The sequence below is a fragment of the Leptodactylus fuscus genome, chromosome 2 (assembly GCF_031893055.1).
Source record: "Leptodactylus fuscus isolate aLepFus1 chromosome 2, aLepFus1.hap2, whole genome shotgun sequence".
Taxonomy (NCBI): Eukaryota; Metazoa; Chordata; class Amphibia; order Anura; family Leptodactylidae; genus Leptodactylus; species Leptodactylus fuscus.
Genome location: NC_134266.1, coordinates 111771678 through 111792646, shown reverse-complemented (window position 1 = coordinate 111792646; position 20969 = coordinate 111771678). Strand labels below are relative to the sequence as shown.

The 20969-nt window shown below is 40.8% G+C and overlaps 1 protein-coding gene across 1 annotated transcript in view; it reads left to right on the top strand.

The window, feature by feature from the left end:
• PAFAH2 (platelet activating factor acetylhydrolase 2) overlaps positions 1 to 20969 on the top strand; it is a 46470-nt gene that overhangs the window by 2424 nt on the left and 23077 nt on the right. The window contains exons 4-6 of the mRNA XM_075264391.1: positions 7319 to 7387; positions 13647 to 13773; positions 17724 to 17837. Coding sequence (XP_075120492.1) covers positions 7319 to 7387; positions 13647 to 13773; positions 17724 to 17837 — 310 coding nt within the window. The remainder of the gene's footprint in view (positions 1 to 7318; positions 7388 to 13646; positions 13774 to 17723; positions 17838 to 20969) is intronic.

Here is a 20969-nt window from a genome sequence, read left to right as displayed (position 1 = left end):
ATGCCGGTGCACTGCACTGTTATCCCGTCGCGGCAGGCTGCGCGGAAGTGTTCACACGCGGAATGCAAATTTCGCCATGTGAGCATACCCTAATATTACACTATTCTCCTCTGTGTTGACTACTTCACAGAGTTTAGGATTATCTGCAAATATTGAGATTCTTCTCTGTAAACCCTATACTAGGTCATTAATAAGAAGAGGACCCTGCGGCATCCCAATGGTAACTGTGACCCAATTAGTATATGTACCTTTAACCCTTTCCCAATATCTGCCAAAATAGTATGGCGAATGTTGGGTATTTAAATATGCCAGCCATCATATCTGCTGGATCTCTCCTGTTTTAGCCTCCATTCCCACGGAGTAACACGCAGCGCATTCAGACACGTATACACGTGTCAGAGTGTGAGCGCTCAAAACAGATCCCATTCAATTCTATCCTGGACAATCAGATTAACTCCCAATTTCTACAGGCCTATCACAATTCCTAATGTAAACCCTTGTTAGGGACATTAAGGGGTCCCCATGATAGAGTATGTTGCTGAGTTCCAAATTAAATATCAGGCCTGAAGTAATTACGCCCATTATCAGGTCTGGAGAAGCCACACACACACAACTGATGGTGTATCAAGTGAGTTCTAATTTAATGGTGCACAAAGGTGGTTTAAATACAATACAGACAAGAGCAGGTTGGACTATTCTAATAACATAACATGGTTGGCATAAAATGATTGGTTATAAGATAAACCTGGCACATGACTATTGGCTGAGGCCTTATGTAATTTGCATATCATTACAGCTTAATGGACTTTGTACTTTGTCCTTAAACAAAGAAAGCTTCAAAAACACTTATGTGTGAACTAGCAGCTCACACTATGTCTATATGCATATATCATGGAAACAGAGATAAGATGTCATGTTGGTGCTAAATGAGTCTCAGTGACCTCCATATACCATGAAGATAAGATATACAAATAGCCAGCTGCGACTTACTTACACAGTTTATGTGTGAAAGGTTACAAGATGACTGACAAAATACAAAGATGGAGGATTTGACTCTAACATTCCCCCATTTTGAGATGGCTGAATACAGGAATTCATATTTAGGTACTTCAGTGACCTAATGTCTACTGCCGGACTTTACCAGATTCCCCTCATATGTTCCTGTATTCTAACCTAATCTCAATCATAGTTCTGGCCTTTTATATCTTGGTCTGCTCATCCTTTTGTATATGTTTTGTATTAAACAAACAAAATGAACATAAGATTTTTACTACAACTTGCTGATATTTACTTGTTTATACTATGTATCGTTCCTAAAATATGAGGTGGTATTTTCTTAACTATATACTTCAAACATTTCCTGTTGCGTCAAAGAAACAGCTATATATAACATGACTTAGGCTAATATGGGGTTATGAGGACATATCCTACAATCTGACACATTCAGATCTTCGATCAAAATCATATGATGTTTAAGAAACGTATTGTCCCACTTCATTGTTAAATGGTCTATGCAGGCTTATCGTCAGGACCATCTGTAACAGCATTATCAGGAGAATCTTCATCGCTTTGTGTGTAGATACTTTCTTGCAATATGAAGCATAGATACAATTAGGCTCTCCTTCAAATATCACAGAAGGACTGGTTATCAGCAGCATTTGGAAGGACCATCAAATCTTGGCTCCAAGGTTTTTCTCACGTGTCTCTTCATCACCATCAATCTCTTGGCTCAAATGAATAGGTCCCGCCCACTAACTTAAAATCTGAGAAGGAGAGAAAACTCAAAACTATACATTAGTCAAATGTTTTTGCCAATACATCACATAGTCAGTCAGTACACCATACCACATCTGTAGGAGTTGCCAAGAATACAACCCTCAAAGAAAGTTTGACATGGGCTAAAGCCAATTCTTCTCTTAGGAGGGTACCTTACAGAAAATACCAATACAATTGACACACTACTTCTTCAGTAGCCGTCTATCTGCAGCCCCGTTTGTGATGGCTTTCTTCACCAGATATGCCTCAGACTTTTCTGAAGATAGATAACTATACACACAAGCACGTACTTATACCATCTCACCTTTAGTAACTGCATATAGTTAACCTGCAATCTCTGGAACGGGTACAAGGGCTCTGGGCCTGGCTCTGAGAAACTTTTCACTTTTTGGCCTACTTTGCATTTAACTCATGCCATGCAGTGTCTGTAGTGATGTTAAATCCTGCAGCCACCCATCCTCTGCTCACCAGGTCACACATGGCTACTTCTAAACACTGCTTTATGCCATCAGTGGGGACAATGCACTCAGTAAATATATTCTCTTACCACCGGAGATCAGGACTTGTACATCCTCTTTTACTGTAGTCCTGGACCATTTTTGGTGCCTCAGTGTTGTAAAACCTGAAAAGAGAGCTAAAAGGGGGGTTTGGGTCGAGTATAATGACCAATTATCAGTAAGGCATATCCCCTAGGCCTCTGCAACTGGGTTAGTGGCAGTGTCTGCCCACAAGTTACCTCTACTTTCCTTCGTATCAGCCTTAGTGTGTGTCCTGACTTTTGACTATACCCACCTGTGTGGGGGCAGCAGGGTCTATCACTACCTGAACAGCATGGAAATCCTTTTAAGCTTAACATTGACCCTACAGAAAGCTCTCGCTTTCCAGATTGGACCATAGTCCCACTATATCAAACACCTACCCTCAGACATTGTACCCTGTCTCAGTGATGGCTTCTAGTTCAGCTTCATGAGCTGAGACCCATACAGTTCCATAATGGTTCTACTTTGTGCTTGGTTTTACCCTTGGTTTACCTCATATTCAGTGACCATGACATATCTGGTGCAGAATCCACCATCATTCCCAAATCGAGAATCATCTAAAATAAAAGAATTCTCATCAGAGTTAACAATAGATTCATCATTTACATAACCAAATCAGCAAAAGTAAAATTAATTTTAAGTTATCTGACTCTCCTTACTCCTCCCCTGAAACTATTGTTAACAGGTTAGAAGGGACTTGTAGTGCAGCACAGAATGCAAAGCTTACATTTAGAAGACATAGATAAGACACACTGCAGCCTGAGATATCCAGCCATTGTCATCTTTGTTTCCAATGAAAGATTTATTACCCCTTTGTCTTATCATGGAAGCAGCTGCGCTGGCTCTCCCCACACTTATCATAGCTGTAGTACTACATATCCCAGCAGACTTATTTATACAATCCCAAGTAAATTCAGTTCTTTAAAACTTCTAAACACTCCAAAAATTCATTAAGGTAAGTAAATACTCAACATATATCAGCAGAGAAGGCGGAAGCCTTAAATTACAGAGCAGATATGCGAGTGACTTCTGATCTACTTACACAGCTATCTAACACCTTGTAGCAAACAATGACCCAGAAACACCACTTTAATTTTGTAGAACTGCAATTTATCTTTACCTGCGTGTACATATTAGGGGCGTTCTGTGCCCCTTGTGGCAAGATAGTTCACATGTATTGCCTACCCCTATGGGGCCTAATCCCATATCAGAAGGAACATCTGAATAACTTTTTCACACAATAAATCCCGATTGTTAACATTCTTGGAATTATAGTATAAACCCATAACAAATATTTATGTTACAAGTGTAAAGCCCATCTGATATAATTGATACACATACGCACCAATACACACTGAGTACATAATACATGTACATGGTATATCAAGTACATCTCATTTACACCAGAACACACATATATATTCAACAATGGAAAGAACTTTTATGCCTCCCTTTCATATCTACTTGTCACCACCCTCTGTGGTTATCAGCATTCAATATCTGCTTGCTGTGGAGACTGAAAATGTAACAATACAGACATGGACAAACAGAACATGTACACATAGCAGACACATGTAACATGTACATATAACTGACACACATATATGGGCCCATTCACTTTTCTGATCCTTCCATACAAACATGCAACGTCACACTGGAGCTCCAGACAAAACAAAACAAATGTCAATTAAATCAAAAAGAACTTGTCTGAACTAAAATAAAAATTTTCATATATTTTGTACCGTGATATCACTTATCGTCTCGGGACGGCTTATTCCTACAAATAGGCACAGAGTTAGTTATAATTCCCGCACAGCTAAATATTGAGGAGAAAACAAACCAAAACATGTAAATAGTTGCCTTCATCTTCTTACCAATTTGCATATTACTATAAAATAAACATAATAATGTTGATCTCATATTTATGCCATTTATCCAATTTTAAAAACATTACCATGAGAGGAGCATTCTCAAAATGGGAAACCTTTCCTGAATAAAAGGACACTATAGACATTCTAGAAATAACTTAATGTCCACCCCCAAGCCTATATATACACATACCTACACTTAACCTGCAGTATCCTCACCACAAAACATATCATGTTTCCACTTTCCACTAACCAACAAACTAACAACACAATGCTAAGTGCTGAGCACATTAACCCTTTAGCTGGACTGTCAATGGATGCTCACTATACATTTCCTTACACTCAAAGCCTTTGTCCTTCGCTTAGGACACCAGCAATCTCTAGCCAAATGTCCCTGGTTTCCACAATTAAAACACTTCCTGGTTACCCTCTATCCCTGTATCTGTTCTGCCTATTCTCCATTGGTAACTCCTGCTCTTTTTTTTTTTTTTTTTTTTTTTTTTTTTTTTTTTGAGCGGCATCTTCTTCTCTCTCTCCCATTCCTATTAGTTCATATGGGGGTATACCCTACCTCAGAGGGTCCCTCCCCCATAATAGCTGATGGCCAGTCAGCCGTGAGCATCCCACTCCTCTAGGGCAATTAAGACAATAGAGGGTCACTTTTGACTCACCTAGTGGGACCTCCCAAACAGTCACTCTGTTTTCATTGAACTAATCTCTAATGTGCATGTTCTGGCGTAGTGCTCAGGGCAAAACCCTCATTTGGTTTCCACAGACTCCACTTTGTCTGTGTCCCTCTATCGAACACCCCTGAATCATTGCATGTACTTACTCAGATTCTACTCAGTCCTTAGTGTCCAAAACAAGGACTTTTCAATCACTCAGTACTTCCACTCTCGCAACTCTAGGGATTAAGGATGAAGAATAACTCTCTCTTCTGCGCCGCTTTTTACACTCTATAACAGATGTAGCAACCAAATGACAGCATGGACAGTAGACAAAGAATGAGGTATAACATTTCCCACCCCACTACAGACAACATACTATTCAGGTTCTTGCACACTATATAATATGGCATCGATTGTTATAACATATGCAGCACTAATCTTCACTCACCGACACACAGGATCCGGAACACGTAGGAACTCAGATTAGTTATTTGGCAAGAAAAGGACTTACCGTTACAGCGCCGTTTTATTCATCTGAGGTCCTCCGGGCCCGTCTCCAAATCGGTTGGTGAGTGGATCAGTACACTATCGGCTGCACATTAAACGATTATCGATTCCCCACGATGGGCGTCAGGTTCTGTTAGGGACATTAAGGGGTCCCCATGATAGAGTATGTTGCTGAGTTCCAAATTAAATATCAGGCCTGAAGTAATTACGCCCATTATCAGGTCTGGAGAAGCCACACACACACAACTGATGGTGTATCAAGTGAGTTCTAATTTAATGGTGCACAAAGGTGGTTTAAATACAATACAGACAAGAGCAGGTTGGACTATTCTAATAACATAACATGGTTGGCATAAAATGATTGGTTATAAGATAAACCTGGCACATGACTATTGGCTGAGGCCTTATGTAATTTGCATATCATTACAGCTTAATGGACTTTGTACTTTGTCCTTAAACAAAGAAAGCTTCAAAAACACTTATGTGTGAACTAGCAGCTCACACTATGTCTATATGCATATATCATGGAAACAGAGATAAGATGTCATGTTGGTGCTAAATGAGTCTCAGTGACCTCCATATACCATGAAGATAAGATATACAAATAGCCAGCTGCGACTTACTTACACAGTTTATGTGTGAAAGGTTACAAGATGACTGACAAAATACAAAGATGGAGGATTTGACTCTAACACCCTTCAATAGTTAGAATCCCTAAAATGAACCTTTCTCTGTTAATGCTCCCACATTACCCCACAGTATATGATGCCTTTTCAAAATAACTTTGTATGTCCAGGCACCATCTGCACATTAAAGGACACGACTGGCGACGGCTTGTACAGCTTTGTTATGTGAAAAGAAAGTAACCTCTATCACAAAAAATGTATAAACAATGCTACCTCCTAGGTCACAACTGCTTCCTCTTGTGCCAGTCCCTCTACCTCATAGATTATACATTCTTGTGAGCAGGGCCCTGAGTCCCATTCTGTGAAGTGACTATTTCTCTGTAACATATTTTTTTGTTTGTTCTTGAACCCTACATTTTGTAAAGTGCTGCAGAATATGTTGGCGCAAAATAAATAAAATGATGAAGCAAGTGGCATTACCATCATGGGATGTGTGGTTTTTATTTTGTTTTTGTGTTGTTTTTTTAATTTCCTACGGATCAACACTGTAGGGTTATAAGTTGCACTTGATGGTTCTCTGTCTTCAACCAACCTCTTCTACTATGCATTATATATCCCAAAATGCTACCATGTAAGACGTAACATGTCATTAAGAGGTTTCTCCAATGAAGTGACTGCAATGTAATAAACCTCCCCACATAACCCATTTAGGTCAACAAAACAGTGTTATAGTACATATATATGTATGTATAGTACTATACTACACACTTAAAGGGGTTGTCCAGGGATTATAGATATCTGGCAGGAGACTGGGGAAGGTAAAAAATAAGTGGCCTCAGCGGTCACGTTCAGCAAGGACATCCACTAGAACAAGCAACCGGACAGTTGTGGAGGACATTGGTGCATCTGGGGCAGGTGAGCATGAATTTCCTTTTTTAATGTTTCACCTTCCCCAACATCCTGCCAGACATCTGTAATTCTTGGACAACCTCTTTAAGGCTGTAACTATGCCATGCCAGGGGCTTTAGATTTCAGAAACTAGATATTACTTAGAGTATTATAATGGGTGTGAACACACTGGCTCAGCAAACCATTTATGGAAGGGCTCGCTGTATAGCATATGAATTGAAACTGAGAACATACAGAAGTACTTTCTGCATAGTATATTAGGTGACACACAAAAATACTTTACTATATTATGTTTTAGCAAACTTCCTAACATGTAAGTATTTCCCATGAGATACAGTATCTACCCCAGTACATGAATAGCTGAAATGGTTATATAGGATTGTTATCCACCAATATATATATCCTTTTTATTTTCCCTCCCTCAGAACAGTATACTCCTCCCTATGTATTGAACTGGCATCCATTGGTTTTTTGGTAGCTGCCCTTGAACACAGGTGAGTGGGTACAAACATTAGGAATACATACCAGGTGCAGTTAGTGCATAGTAAAAAGGAAGAGTTACCTAAGGCACACTACTGTATATGATTCCACCTCTTATATCTCTCAGGGCACCATGGCAAATTAAGGCCATGCCCTGGTCGCACTTATTTTGCTAAATCTTGATCATTTTGATAAATTCTGTATCGCTGTGGCTACTGTACTGTACAGATGTAGCATTCATTAACATGAGTTTTAACATATTGATTTTGAAGTATTTCACACCAGGAAACCAATAAAACTCCAGGCAGGAGTGGTCTGTCAATTCAAATAAATTGGCCGCCACTGTGTGCAGCAATCTCTGTATACTGTATTGCAGGTTGGAGAACCCTTCTTCCAGCACCACCACTACCATCACACTTAAGAGTGTATTGAAAACTCTCAGGCCTATTATTTTGCAATGTATTAGCATTGTAATGTGTTGCATTAGTGATTAAAGGGGTATTCCCACTTCGCCTGTTCACCAACTTGCAGGCTGTATGCTCTGTTCACTTCCTGGTTTTCTCAGTGAATTGGTGGGCGGGGTTTCACTTGCTGCCTCCCAGACAAAGCCAGCTATGCTAGCTCTCTTCATAGCAGTGCATGTTTCCAGTCAGTAATGAGGGATGGTTGTAAATAAATTAGCACAGTATCACTGGAAGATGCACAATATGAAGCTGATGTAGCAAAGCTGGATTTGATAGGTGATGAGAATGGTGGGAGAGAAAAACAAACTTACATGCTACAGGACCAAGAGTCAACTTGCAATAAACTCAGTTTTAGGTCTGTGTTACATACAGAGGTAACAGACTCCCTGTTTCAGCCCTTATCAGCAAAATTCAATTAGCAGACTGATAACTGGAAGAACCGGAGATAAACAGCTCAGAAATACAAGCTGCTCCCGAGTCCCGAGCACTCAGCTCCCCCACTCTCCTGAGAGCAGGGAGCTACGTCACTTGTCCTGGGCGGAGAGATAAGATCATCCCCAGGTCCGTGGTTATAGAAACACAGTGTAAACAATGAAGTGAATAATCTCAGATAATAGCCAAACAAAGAAGTTTTGCTGAATCAATTTATTTAGGAAAAGTCTTAAATCCACATAAGCTAGCAGTATGGATAGGATCCTTGAGATGGGACAACCCCTTTAAGCCCCCTAGGGTTCAAGATCTAAATGCAAATTGTTTTAAGAAAAAGTTAAAAAAAAATATTAAAAAAAACAAAAAGAACTAGAAGTTTAAATCACCTGCCTTTGCCTAGAATACATATAAAAAGTTACAAAATACTGTGAAACATGTACACATTAGGTATCCCTGTGGCCGAAAATGCCCAGTCTACAAACTTAAAACAATATTTTTCCCAAATGGTGAAAATCATAGTAGGAAAAAAAAAAACAGAAGTGCCGAACCGTTGTTTCGACTCTGATAGAAATTTCTAAAAAAAGTGATCAAGGCAATAGATAGCCTCCAGAATGGTGCAACTTACAAGTAAACCTGGCCCTGAAAAAAAAAATACTCTTTACATTGTTTGCATGGTTTTACATTTTTGTTAAGGGGTTAAAATGTAAATAAAATTTTATAAATTTAGTATTCCCCAGAATTGTAACAAAACATAGAGTACAGGTGACTTAGCATTTTGGCTGCAACCATAAAATCTAAGCCTGTAAGAAAGTCGCACAAATGCTCTTTTTCTCCAATTTAATCCCATTCTGATTTTTTTTTCCAAATTCCCAGTACATTATATAGAATAATAAATGGTACCATTATGAAGAATAAACCCTCAAATCCCTCAGTGAATTGAAAAATAAAAATGTCATGGAGTTGGGAAGGTGAGGAGTGAAAATCCTCCACTGGCACCAATGTTATTTACTATCCCTGTACTGTGACATTATAGTTTCACAGCATAGGGATATATTATAGCTGGACCAGCACCGCTGTTGTCAGTGGTGGTCCTGCTATCGAAGAAGAAACACTGCCGCTAGTGAATTAAATAAGGACAGCACCTCTGCTGTGATTCATCCATTTAAATTTAGTTGCATAGTAACAAATCATAATAGGTCTGTTGACTCCATATTGTCACAGTACAGGGATAGAACATAGTGGGACCACTGGCACGGTTATTGATTTCAATAGTGGGAGCGACTCTTCTGTGTTTGGTCCATATGAATTTAACTGTTCCAAAGTTGTTAAAACGGAGAAAGAGAGTGTGTGTCAGGTTTTTTTGTTTTGTTTTTTTAAATGGTCCATAAAAAAAACAGATATGCGAATAGGCCCTTTGAAATGAATATGTTCTCTGGCCAGAAAAGCTTGTGCACCCCTCCATTAGATGAACCTGTATGAATGTAAGGAGAAATCTCCTGCAGCAATTTATGGTTTATGGATTCCTTTAGATAGTGTATTTGATATAAAACCAAGAAGAAAGTGATCTTGTTCCTAATAGAAGTCAGTCATTATTCCGTTTCCTTAAAGGCTATGTCCTCTTTGCCTCCTCCATTCATTGAATGACAGGGCCAGGGAACGATGCGTAAATCTCACCTTTCCCTTTGTCTTCAAGTTCACGCCAGCATTAAGGAGCAAAGGAGCCGTCCTCTGTGCTCCAAGCTGTTCATTTGCATGTTGTTAAATAAATTAATAGCTCGGTAACAGAGGTACAAATTTTCATAGGTAAAAAAGGCAGTTCATTGAGGTGGACCTGACCTATCTGTGTTGCTGTTTTATTTTGCTTCACCCTGTTGGCAGACTCCCTTTAACTATTACTGCTACTTGAATGCTCTAGTGTTACAGTTAATTAAAAATGTGTTAATGTGCAGTTTTGCTCACCATTGACCTCAGGCTTAATAGTAACAGAATTATTAATGGAAGACTCCTACAACACATCTTTTATGTATCCATTTTAAGTTTTGGATATGTAAGAGGAACTTTAACCTCCTCAAAGAAGTCTAGCTTTTTACATCATTTAATAAATGCTGCACCACTCCCTAGCATTCAGTGCTGTTTGTTTTAGTGGCTCATATGCTACTCAGACTCTGTACTGACAGGAAGACTGTGTCATGCAGAATCAGACGAAGTATAAATTTAAGCGCTGACACCGGCTGCCTATGATTGGAGCTCTGAATTATGCGCTCTTTCCTTCTCCTGCCCTTCTGACAATATTTAGCTTGAATGGATTTTCCCATCTCCCTCTCTCTTAGTAGCTTTTCCTGCTCTCTTCTTCTCACTTCCTGTATTCTTCAACAAGCTGGTGGTAGACATTGCTTTTACCTTGAGAGATTATTATGATTACTAGAAATCTATAATAATGCAAATCAAATATGCACAGTAAATGCATTTTACATTACACAGGGTTGGAAAACACTTACATCCTACCAGGATGAGTTGGAGTAAACTCAATGTTATATTTGTGTTTACGTAGAGATACCTCACACTGTCCAAGCCTTTATCAGCAAACTGCAATTAAAGGGGTATTCCCACCTCACATACGCATCAGTCTTTACTGCTGTAAAATCTTCTTTCTTCCTGGTTTCTTGCATCATTTTCACATGCAACCTGCCGTTTAGCTCCGCCCACAAATTCACATGTAGCCCCGCCCACCCATATTGGACTATGAAGTACAGGCAGCAGCAACTCCATTCTGTGTTACATACAGAGACTGCCTGTCTCTGCCATAATGAACACAATTGAATTAGCTAGCCTGCGAGAACAGAAGAAATGAAAGCAGCTCCTCTCCCCTATCTGAGTGCAGGAAGCTAGGTCAGGTGGTGTAGACACAGGAATAGCTAGATACACAGGCTCGCTCCCTGCACTTAGCCCCTCCTCCCTCCCCCCTGAGAGCAGCACATACATCACTTGACTCATGAGCAGCTAAGTCAGGGCTGTGGCCACAAAGAATTGAATAAAGTAAGATAGTGGACAAACAAAGCAGTTTTGCTGAAGCATTGTATTTAGGAAAAGTCTTAAATCCACATTAACAAGCAGTATAGATAGGATCCTTGTGATGGGACAACCCCTTTAACTGGTCTGATTGACCAGACCACAGAGAAGCTAAAACTAGCTCTGAATACAGAGAACTCAGCCACCCTTCCCTCCAGAGAGCAGTGAGTGAGTCATGTCATCTGACCGGCAAATGCATAACATGCCAGGAGCCCTGACAACAATGTGTAAACAATAGGAGGAATAATTTTCACATAGGTAAACAAAGCAACATTGCTAAAACAATAAGTTAGCAGTAAAGATAGGACTCTTGAAATGGGAATAACTCTTTAGCACATCAAGAACCAAACCTAATTGATTGATGGTCAGGAACGGTGGAGGCTAATAACAGATTCTAAGAATTTGAATTGGTGGAGGTGGTGAAAAATCCTTTTTAATAAATATACTGATACTGCACTCTGTGATGAAGGCTTTACATTATCTCTCTATATTATAAAAATGAATTTCTATCTGTCTGTTTTCTACTTCAAACCAAACGACTGTACCGATCTTCACCAAATTTGGTACAGAGATACCTCAGGCATCCGGGAAGGTTTAAGTCCAGACTCCAACTAGCTCAGACGTACCGTTGCTGAGATATAGCATTCCAAACACAATGCCCCCCCTTACCGAATACAATATTCCAACTGCAATACACACGGTCACTCCACATGTACGAGCCAACACTGATATCCAAACTGAGATACACGCATCAGAGGATTAGATACACAGATTAGCACACCGTATCACACGCCAGAGGATTAGATAGACACGTCTGCACACAGTCCCACACACCAGAGGATTAAATATGCGCTTCTGCACACAGTTCCACACACTGAAGGATTAGATACGTGCGTCTGCACACGGTTCCACATGCCAAAGGATTAGATACACGCGTCTGCACACAGTACCACATGCCGGGGGATTGGATAAATGCATCTGCACACAATACCACATGCCAAAGGATTGGATATGCGCATCTGCACACAGTTTCACACACCAGAGCATAAGATATGCACGTCTGCACACAGTACCACACGCCGTAGGATTAGATACGCGCGTCTACACACAGTTCCACACGCCGTAGGATTAGATACACGCCTCTTCACGCAATACCACACAGGGAAGGATTAGATACGTGCCTCTGCACACAGTACCACACTTTGGAGGATTAGATACATGCCTCTGCACACAGTACCACACGCCAGAGAATTAGATACGCGTCTCAGCACACAGTATCACACGGGGGAGGATTATATACACGCCTCTGCACACAATTCTACACGCCAGAGGATTAGATAAATGCGTCTTCACACAATACCACACACCGGAGGATTAGATACACGCCACTGCACACAATACCACACGGGGGAGGATTAGATATGTGCATCTGCACACAGTACCACGTGCCAGAGGATTAGATACGCGCCTCTCCACACAATACCACATGGCGGAGGATTAGATACGCGCTACTGGACACAATACCACATAGGTGAGGATTAGATACCTGCCTCTGCACACAGTACTACATGGGGCAGGATTAGATATATGCCTCTGCACACAATACCAGACGCCAGAGAATTACATACGCATCTCAGCACACAGTACCACACGCCAGAGGATTAGATACGCGCATCTGCACACAGTACCACATGCCGTAAGATTAGATACGCACGTCTGCACACAGTTTCACTTGCCGGAGGATTAGATACGTGCCTCTTCACACAATACCACACCGGGGAGGATACGCGCATCAGTACCACACGCCAGAGGATTAGATATGTGCATCTGCACACAGTACTACACGGGGAAGGATTAGATACAGCTTTACTCCAGGTATCCATAGCAACTGATCACAGGTTTTTCACTGATATCCAAAATGAGATACACATAATCACATGACGCTTATGGACATACACACAAACAACATACAAAATACATCAGTGCAAAATTGGACAATTCTTATGGGGCCACTACACAAACATAAAATGTAATATACCCGTGCAAAGCCGGGTCCTTCTGCTAGTATATAATAAAAGTATTAGCTCTAGTAAATACTATGTCAGAGCTATACACAACATGTTTCTGCTATATAACTATAGATAATTATTATGTATAATATCTAGACAGACAGAAGAACCATGACACACTTGTCACAGAACAAGGCGGCACACATTTCAGCTCACTTGATATTAGCAATGCCGGTGAATGCAGTTGTAAATGTTAGTATGATATAGAGACTTATGCCATGAATGTTATCATGTTGTCACAGGGATGGCTCAGCCTGTGCTACGTACCACTTTTCAGAAGCAGATGCCACTACGTCCATGCAGGCGATCTGGGTTCCTTTTAAAACAGTGCTGCCAGGAATGCAAGAGTTTTATCTCCGTAACTATCAGGTATTTTAGGTTAATTCTTACTTCACTGTTTTCCAGCTAATAAGATCAGAGAGAAGCTGGAGTCAGGTGTGTTGACAAAATTCATAGTGCCCCATAGCAAAATTTTCAATGACCTTACCCCCCCCCCCAACACCACAGTTAATGTGGTGTGGGTGGGCCAGGAATTGCTACTTGTACTATAGTGATGAATGTTTTTAGCTTTGTGAGTGAAAAAGCTCTGTTCACTACATTAACCGTTTCACTGACAGGGGTTTTCAGATTTTTCTCTCCTCTGGTACCCAGGGAAATTTTCATAATTTTAAGATGGACAAATAAAACTTAAATTGCAATTTTGATCTAAAGTGTATGTTTTATTTTTTAAAAAATGCAAATAGATGTATATTAGTTGCTAAAAGTGGAAACCAAACAAAAAGTGATACGCACCAAACCTGCTAAAAATATGAGTTCAACAAGTGCATTCATATGACTAAGGCCTACACCTGCAAGCACATGTCTTCATAAAATCATCAGAACTGGAAAGAACAAAAATCTGCTTTGAAGCTGGAAATATTAAAAAAGTATCATCCTATAAAATGCAGGGGTTACACACCATGAAAAGCAAGTGAACCCCTAAACCCTATATATGAAAGTAGACAACCGGTAGACAATATGTCTCAATGGCCATGTCCACCTTCATGTAACTTTGTAACAATTTACGGTAATCAGAAGCTGAATTGGACACCACTAACTAAACTATCCTCACAGAATAGGTACCCCAAAGAAAATATGAAGATAAAAATGAACTTTTAATGACAATTAAAAGTCTCCTATAGAGAAGCGTCAGCCCCCCACAAAAAACAATACAAAATACCCCTTAAATAATTTCCTGTACGGGGTATAGGTAATAAGGCCCTGTCGCATCCTCACACTCAATAACTGGACTGCTTTGCATACTACTTGAAAGACACCCCTATAGTCAGTTGTAACGAATGTGAGCAGTATTCCCTATGATGAATAATTAGGCGACCACTAGTAAATATTCTCAGAATCAATAGTGAAATATAATCAGAGAAATAATTTATGTGGGGAGGCGTGCACTCAATATTAGTTGTGGCCACAGCGATCAAACACACCCATACAGGAGGCAAACATATTCAGATATAATAACTACAATGGACCGTCCATACCCTAGTAAAAGTATGCATGGAGCCACCCTGGGGATATCGCTGGCCACCGCTATGCTCATTGGCTGCTCTAAGTACCTACCACTAAGGGCTCGTTCACATCTGCGCCCGGCACTCCGTACTTCAGGTTTCCGTTTCCTGCATAAAACAGAGCAGGAGACGGAAACCTGCAGGACTCTCTCACCCATTCATTTGAATGGGTGAGAAAGATGTCCGGCCGTGAGCAGCGGTGAGCGTTTTATGCTCTCCGCCGCGAAACCGGGTTTTATAATCCGGACACAGAGTCGGACATGCAGTACTCTGTGTCCGGATTGAAAAAACCGGTTTCGCGGCGGAGAGCATAAAACGCTCACCGCCGCTCACGGCCGGACCCGGTCTGTGGTTTCCGTCTTCTGGCATGCAGAAGACGGAAACCACAGAACGGACAGCTGAACGCAGGTGTGAACCTAGCGTAAGGCTCCAGGAACTGTGGCTTTTACCTCACTTCATCGTTCTCTCGGTACTATGTAAATGAGGGCTAGAAACTCCTGATGAGCTTGACTCATTGACAAGCAAAATACGTAGAGGGAAGCATGTTTATTTAACAGTGATACCTGAATCAGTGTGCCAGTGCTAGAGTTTGTGGAGATTGGAGTGGTGGCCTACATTATCCCCAGGGTGGCTCCATGCATACTTTTACTAGGGTATGGCCGATCCATTGTAGTTGTTATACTTGCATATGTTAGCCTCTTGTGTGGGTGTATTGGATCGCTGTGGCTACAACTAACATTAAGTGCACGCCTCCCACATATATTTCGACAGTGGATCTCTCTTTGATCTTTATGAATCTGATGAATCCAAACCCATCTTCATAGCCCTAACCAATCCTGAGATGTCATAAATAGTAGTGGGGATGTATTTGATACATACTCGGCTAGAAAAGTGCCACCCTGGGAGGAGGTATAACATACACTCACCGGCCACTTTATTAGGTACACCATGCTAGTAACGGGTTGGACCCCCTTTTGCCTTCAGAACTGCCTCAATTCTTCGTGGCATAGATTCAACAAGGTGCTGGAAGCATTCCTCAGAGATTTTGGTCCATATTGACATGATGGCATCACACAGTTGCCGCAGATTTGTCGGCTGCACATCCATGATGCGAATCTCCCGTTCCACCACATCCCAAAGATGCTCTATTGGATTGAGATCTGGTGACTGTGGAGGCCATTGGAGTACAGTGAACTCATTGTCATGTTCAAGAAACCAGTCTGAGATGATTCCAGCTTTATGACATGGCGCATTATCCTGCTGAAAGTAGCCATCAGATGTTGGGTACATTGTGGTCATAAAGGGATGGACATGGTCAGCAACAATACTCAGGTAGGCTTTGGCGTTGCAACGATGCTCAATTGGTACCAAGGGGCCCAAAGAGTGCCAAGAAAATATTCCCCACACCATGACACCACCACCACCAGCCTGAACCGTTGATACAAGGCAGGATGGATCCATGCTTTCATGTTGTTGACGCCAAATTCTGACCCTACCATCCGAATGTTGCAGCAGAAATCGAGACTCATCAGACCAGGCAACGTTTTTCCAATCTTCAATTGTCCAATTTCTATGAGCTTGTGCAAATTGTAGCCTCAGTTTCCTGTTCTTAGCTGAAAGGAGTGGCACCCGGTGTGGTCTTCTGCTGCTGTAGCCCATCTGCCTCAAAGTTCGACGTACTGTGCGTTCAGAGATGCTCTTCTGGCTACCTTGGTTGTAACGGGTGGCTATTTGAGTCACTGTTGCCTTTCTATCAGCTCAAACCAGTCTGGCCATTCTCCTCTGACCTCTGGCATCAACAACGCATTTCCGCCCACAGAACTGCCGCTCACTGGATGTTTTTTCTTTTTCGGACCATTCTCTGTAAACCCTAGAGATGGTTGTGCGTGAAAATCCCAGTAGATCAGCAGTTTCTGAAATACTCAGACCAGCCCTTCTGGCACCAACAACCATGCCACGTTCAAAGGCACTCAAATCACCTTTCTTCCCCATACTGATGCTCGGTTTGAACTGCAGGAGATTGTCTTGACCATGTCTACATGCCTAAATGCACTGAGTTGCCGCCATGTGATTGGCTGATTAGAAATTAAGTGTTAACGAGCAGTTGGACAGGTGTACCTAATAAAGTGGCCGGTGAGTGTATGTGGGTGGCAGAGAAAAGGTTAATATACAACAGAGATTACATGGCGGCACAAACATACACAGCTGTTTTCTTTCCTGCCCCCCTCAGCAAAAGGTGGTCAGTAATGTGTATGTAAATACAACATATCCCACCATGACAGTCTCCTGGGTCTGCCCCAATAATAGAAGCTACAAACTGGACTACATGCATGTGAATATAGAGACTAATGCATAAGCAGACAGCTATAGGCTGCATCTGTATTAACACCTGTAAACACATACTCAATAGATGTGAGACTTTGCCCTAAGTATATGTATGCATATGCCAATACATACATATACGTACAATATCTATTTATATACATGTATGAAGTCTACTTGTAATAAGATTACAGTTATATTTATATACAAACACAGAAACCAAATATATGACTTAACCTGTTCCTGGGATAATCTTTTTTGTCTGGGTCATGGCAGGAAAGAGAAAGAGTAATCAATAACTTCACTTGCCTATAAGTCCCTCTGGGTTGAGTCTGCAAGAATACTGTATGTCCTGATGGAAAGAGAATAATGCAGAACTGAGCAGAGCCAGTTCATGTGAATTACACCCTCACAATCTTTCATTAACATTTCTAGGTTCATCAAAGAGCAAGCGAGTGCATCAGAGCTGTGAGAATTTTGGAGGACCTAGATAAAGGGCGACAAGTGTCTAACATCTTGGACTCTGGATTCAGTCTAGATGTTTTAAAGGTATATGCATGTATATAATCGATGTTACCAAGAAGTATGGCTTGGTGATTAATCAGATTAATTAGTCCTTAAAGAGGACCTTTCACGTCTTCATATATATGTGGTATTGTATAACACTAGAAAGCCAACAGTGTGCTGAATTCAGCGCACTGTTGGCTTTCCTGATATGGCGCCCCGGTGTTGCGTTTATTGGTGTCGCTAATTTCGGCACCGATATCTCTCCACTGTTAGAAGGACAGACCTTCGAGCCTATGAGGAACATCCTCCCTGACAGTACAATTCTATAGCCCTGTACTACTGGGGGAAGAGGGGACGTTCCTCACAGCTCTGCGATGATGCTAAGATGTGAGGCCTGCCATTCATTTACCTTAATAATGTAGTATCAGGGAGACTTGGCAATATTTTATAGCCAAAATAGCTGTGTTGTCCAAGCCTCAGGTGTATACTGAACTGTCTGAAATTAAGGCTGCATACCTTTTCTTTGGCAAAAACACCTTGTGAACTCAGCTATACTGGTTGTTGGCATACAGGGAAATGTCATAGTAACATATATATATATATATATATATATATATATATATATATATATATATATATATACATACTAGCTTTTACCCGCGACTTCGTCTGCGGTGATTTGAGAATTGGGCGGACACAGACGTGTGAAACTGTAAAAGTGCTTTAAAAAGTTTGGTGGGCTAGCAAATGTGATGTGATGTGTTACATTGTGTATGTAGTGATACAGACAATGTGATGTGTTGTATTGTGTATGTCGAGATACAGACAATGTGATGTGTTGTATTGTGTATGTCGTGGTACAGACAATGTGATGTGTTGTATTGTGTATGTAGTGGTACAGACAATGTGATGTGTTGTATTATGTATGTAGTGATACAGACAATGTGATGTGTTGTATTGTGTATGTAGTGATACAGACAATGTGATGTGTTGTATTGTGTATGTCGCGATACAGACAATGTGATGTGTTGTATTGTGTATGTCGCGATACAGACAATGTGATGTGTTGTATTGTGTATGTAGGGATACAGACAATGTGATGTGTTGTATTGTGTATGTCGTGATACAGACAATGTGATGTGTTGTATTGTGTATGTCGTGATACAGACAATGTGATGTGTTGTATTGTGTATGTCGCGATACAGACAATGTGATGTGTTGTATTGTGTATGTAGGGATACAGACAATGTGATGTGTTGTATTGTGTATGTCGTGATACAGACAATGTGATGTGTTGTATTGTGTATGTCGTGATACAGACAATGTGATGTGTTGTATTGTGTATGTCGTGATACAGACAATGTGATGTGTTGTATTGTGTATGTCGTGATACAGACAATGTGATGTGTTGTATTGTGTATGTAGTGATACAGACAATGTGATGTGTTGTGTAGTGGAAAGCTATATGTAAATGTGAGTGAGTAGAGTGAGGGCTACTCCTGAGGTGACAGTAAGGAGTGTGCAGGCAGGTTGAGGCAGGAAATGCCAGGCAGTGTGTGTGTGAGTCTATAGCTGGGGCTAGGAGTCCTGCTTTTGTGAGTCTCCTGCTAAGAAGCCATGTTGTTTAGTGGCACCAAAAGTAGCCTGTGACTCAATCCTAAGGGAAAACTATGTTTGTGGAAAATTGCACACAAATCCGTCCAGGCGTTTTAGCGTGATTGAGGAACAAACATCTAAACTCACAAACATCACATCTAAACTCACAAACTTTCACACTTATAATATTAGTAGGATATATATATATATATATATATATATATATATATATATATATATATATAACATTACTGCAAATAAAAATTGCATACACCATGTAAACCCAGTCTAAAATATTGGGATTCAGTAAGGTAATATCCTATTAATATTATAAATGTGAAAGTTTGTGGGTTTGTGAGTTTGGATGTTCGGATGTTTGTTCCTCAATCACGGAAAAACCGCTTGACCGATTTGGCTGAAATTTTCCACAAACATAGTCACTACACCCGATTGCGCAATAGGCTACTTTTCGTCACAATAGCGCACATATGTTTGTGCCAGGACCCCCACAAACCCCAAACTCACACCACCATCTCTGCAATCTCACACACTTTGGACCATAGCAAGCCACAAAATTCCTATTGCCCTCTGCAGCCTCGCCGCTAACCCCACACAATCTCATATACTTTACCACTTTTCCCCTCACCTTAACGATACTCCAGGATGCTACCTCTTTAACTCTCCGGAGCAGCCATGTTTGCTGACCCCCACCGCTCTGACAATCTGCGACACCGCCCACCCATGTCAATACCCCTAGGCGGTCTAATAAATGCAAAAAAAAAAATGCCAGGCAGTGTGTGTGAGTCTATAGCTGGGGCTAGGAGTCCTGCTTTTGTGAGTCTCCTGCTAAGAAGCCATGTTGTTTAGTGGCACCAAAAGTAGCCTGTGACTCAATCCTAAGGGAAAACTATGTTTGTGGAAAATTGCACACAAATCCGTCCAGGCTTTGTAGCGTGATTGAGGAACAAACATCTAAACTCACAAACATCCAAACACACAAACTTTCACACTTATAATATTAGTAGGATATATATATATATATATATATATATATATATATATATATATATATATATATATAACATTACTGCAAATAAAAATTGCATACACCATGTAAACCCAGTCTAAAATATTGGGATTCAGTAAGGTAATATCCTATTAATATTATAAATGTGAAAGTTTGTGGGTTTGTGAGTTTGGATGTTCGGATGTTTGTTCCTCAATCACGGAAAAACCGCTTGACCGATTTGGCTGAAATTTTCCACAAACATAGTCACTACACCCGATTGCGCAATAGGCTACTTTTCGTCACAATAGCGCACATACGTTTGTGCCAGGACCCCCACAAACCCCAAACTCACACCACCATCTCTGCAATCTCACACACTTTGGACCATAGCAAGCCACAAAATTCCTATTGCAGCCATGTTTGCTGACCCCCACCGCTCTGACAATCTGCGACACCGCCCACCCATGTCAATACCCCTAGGCGGTCTAATAAATGCAAAAAAAAAAGGTTAAAAAAAGGCAAAAAAATATTTAAAAAAAAAAAAAAGATTAAAAATTCTAATCACCCCC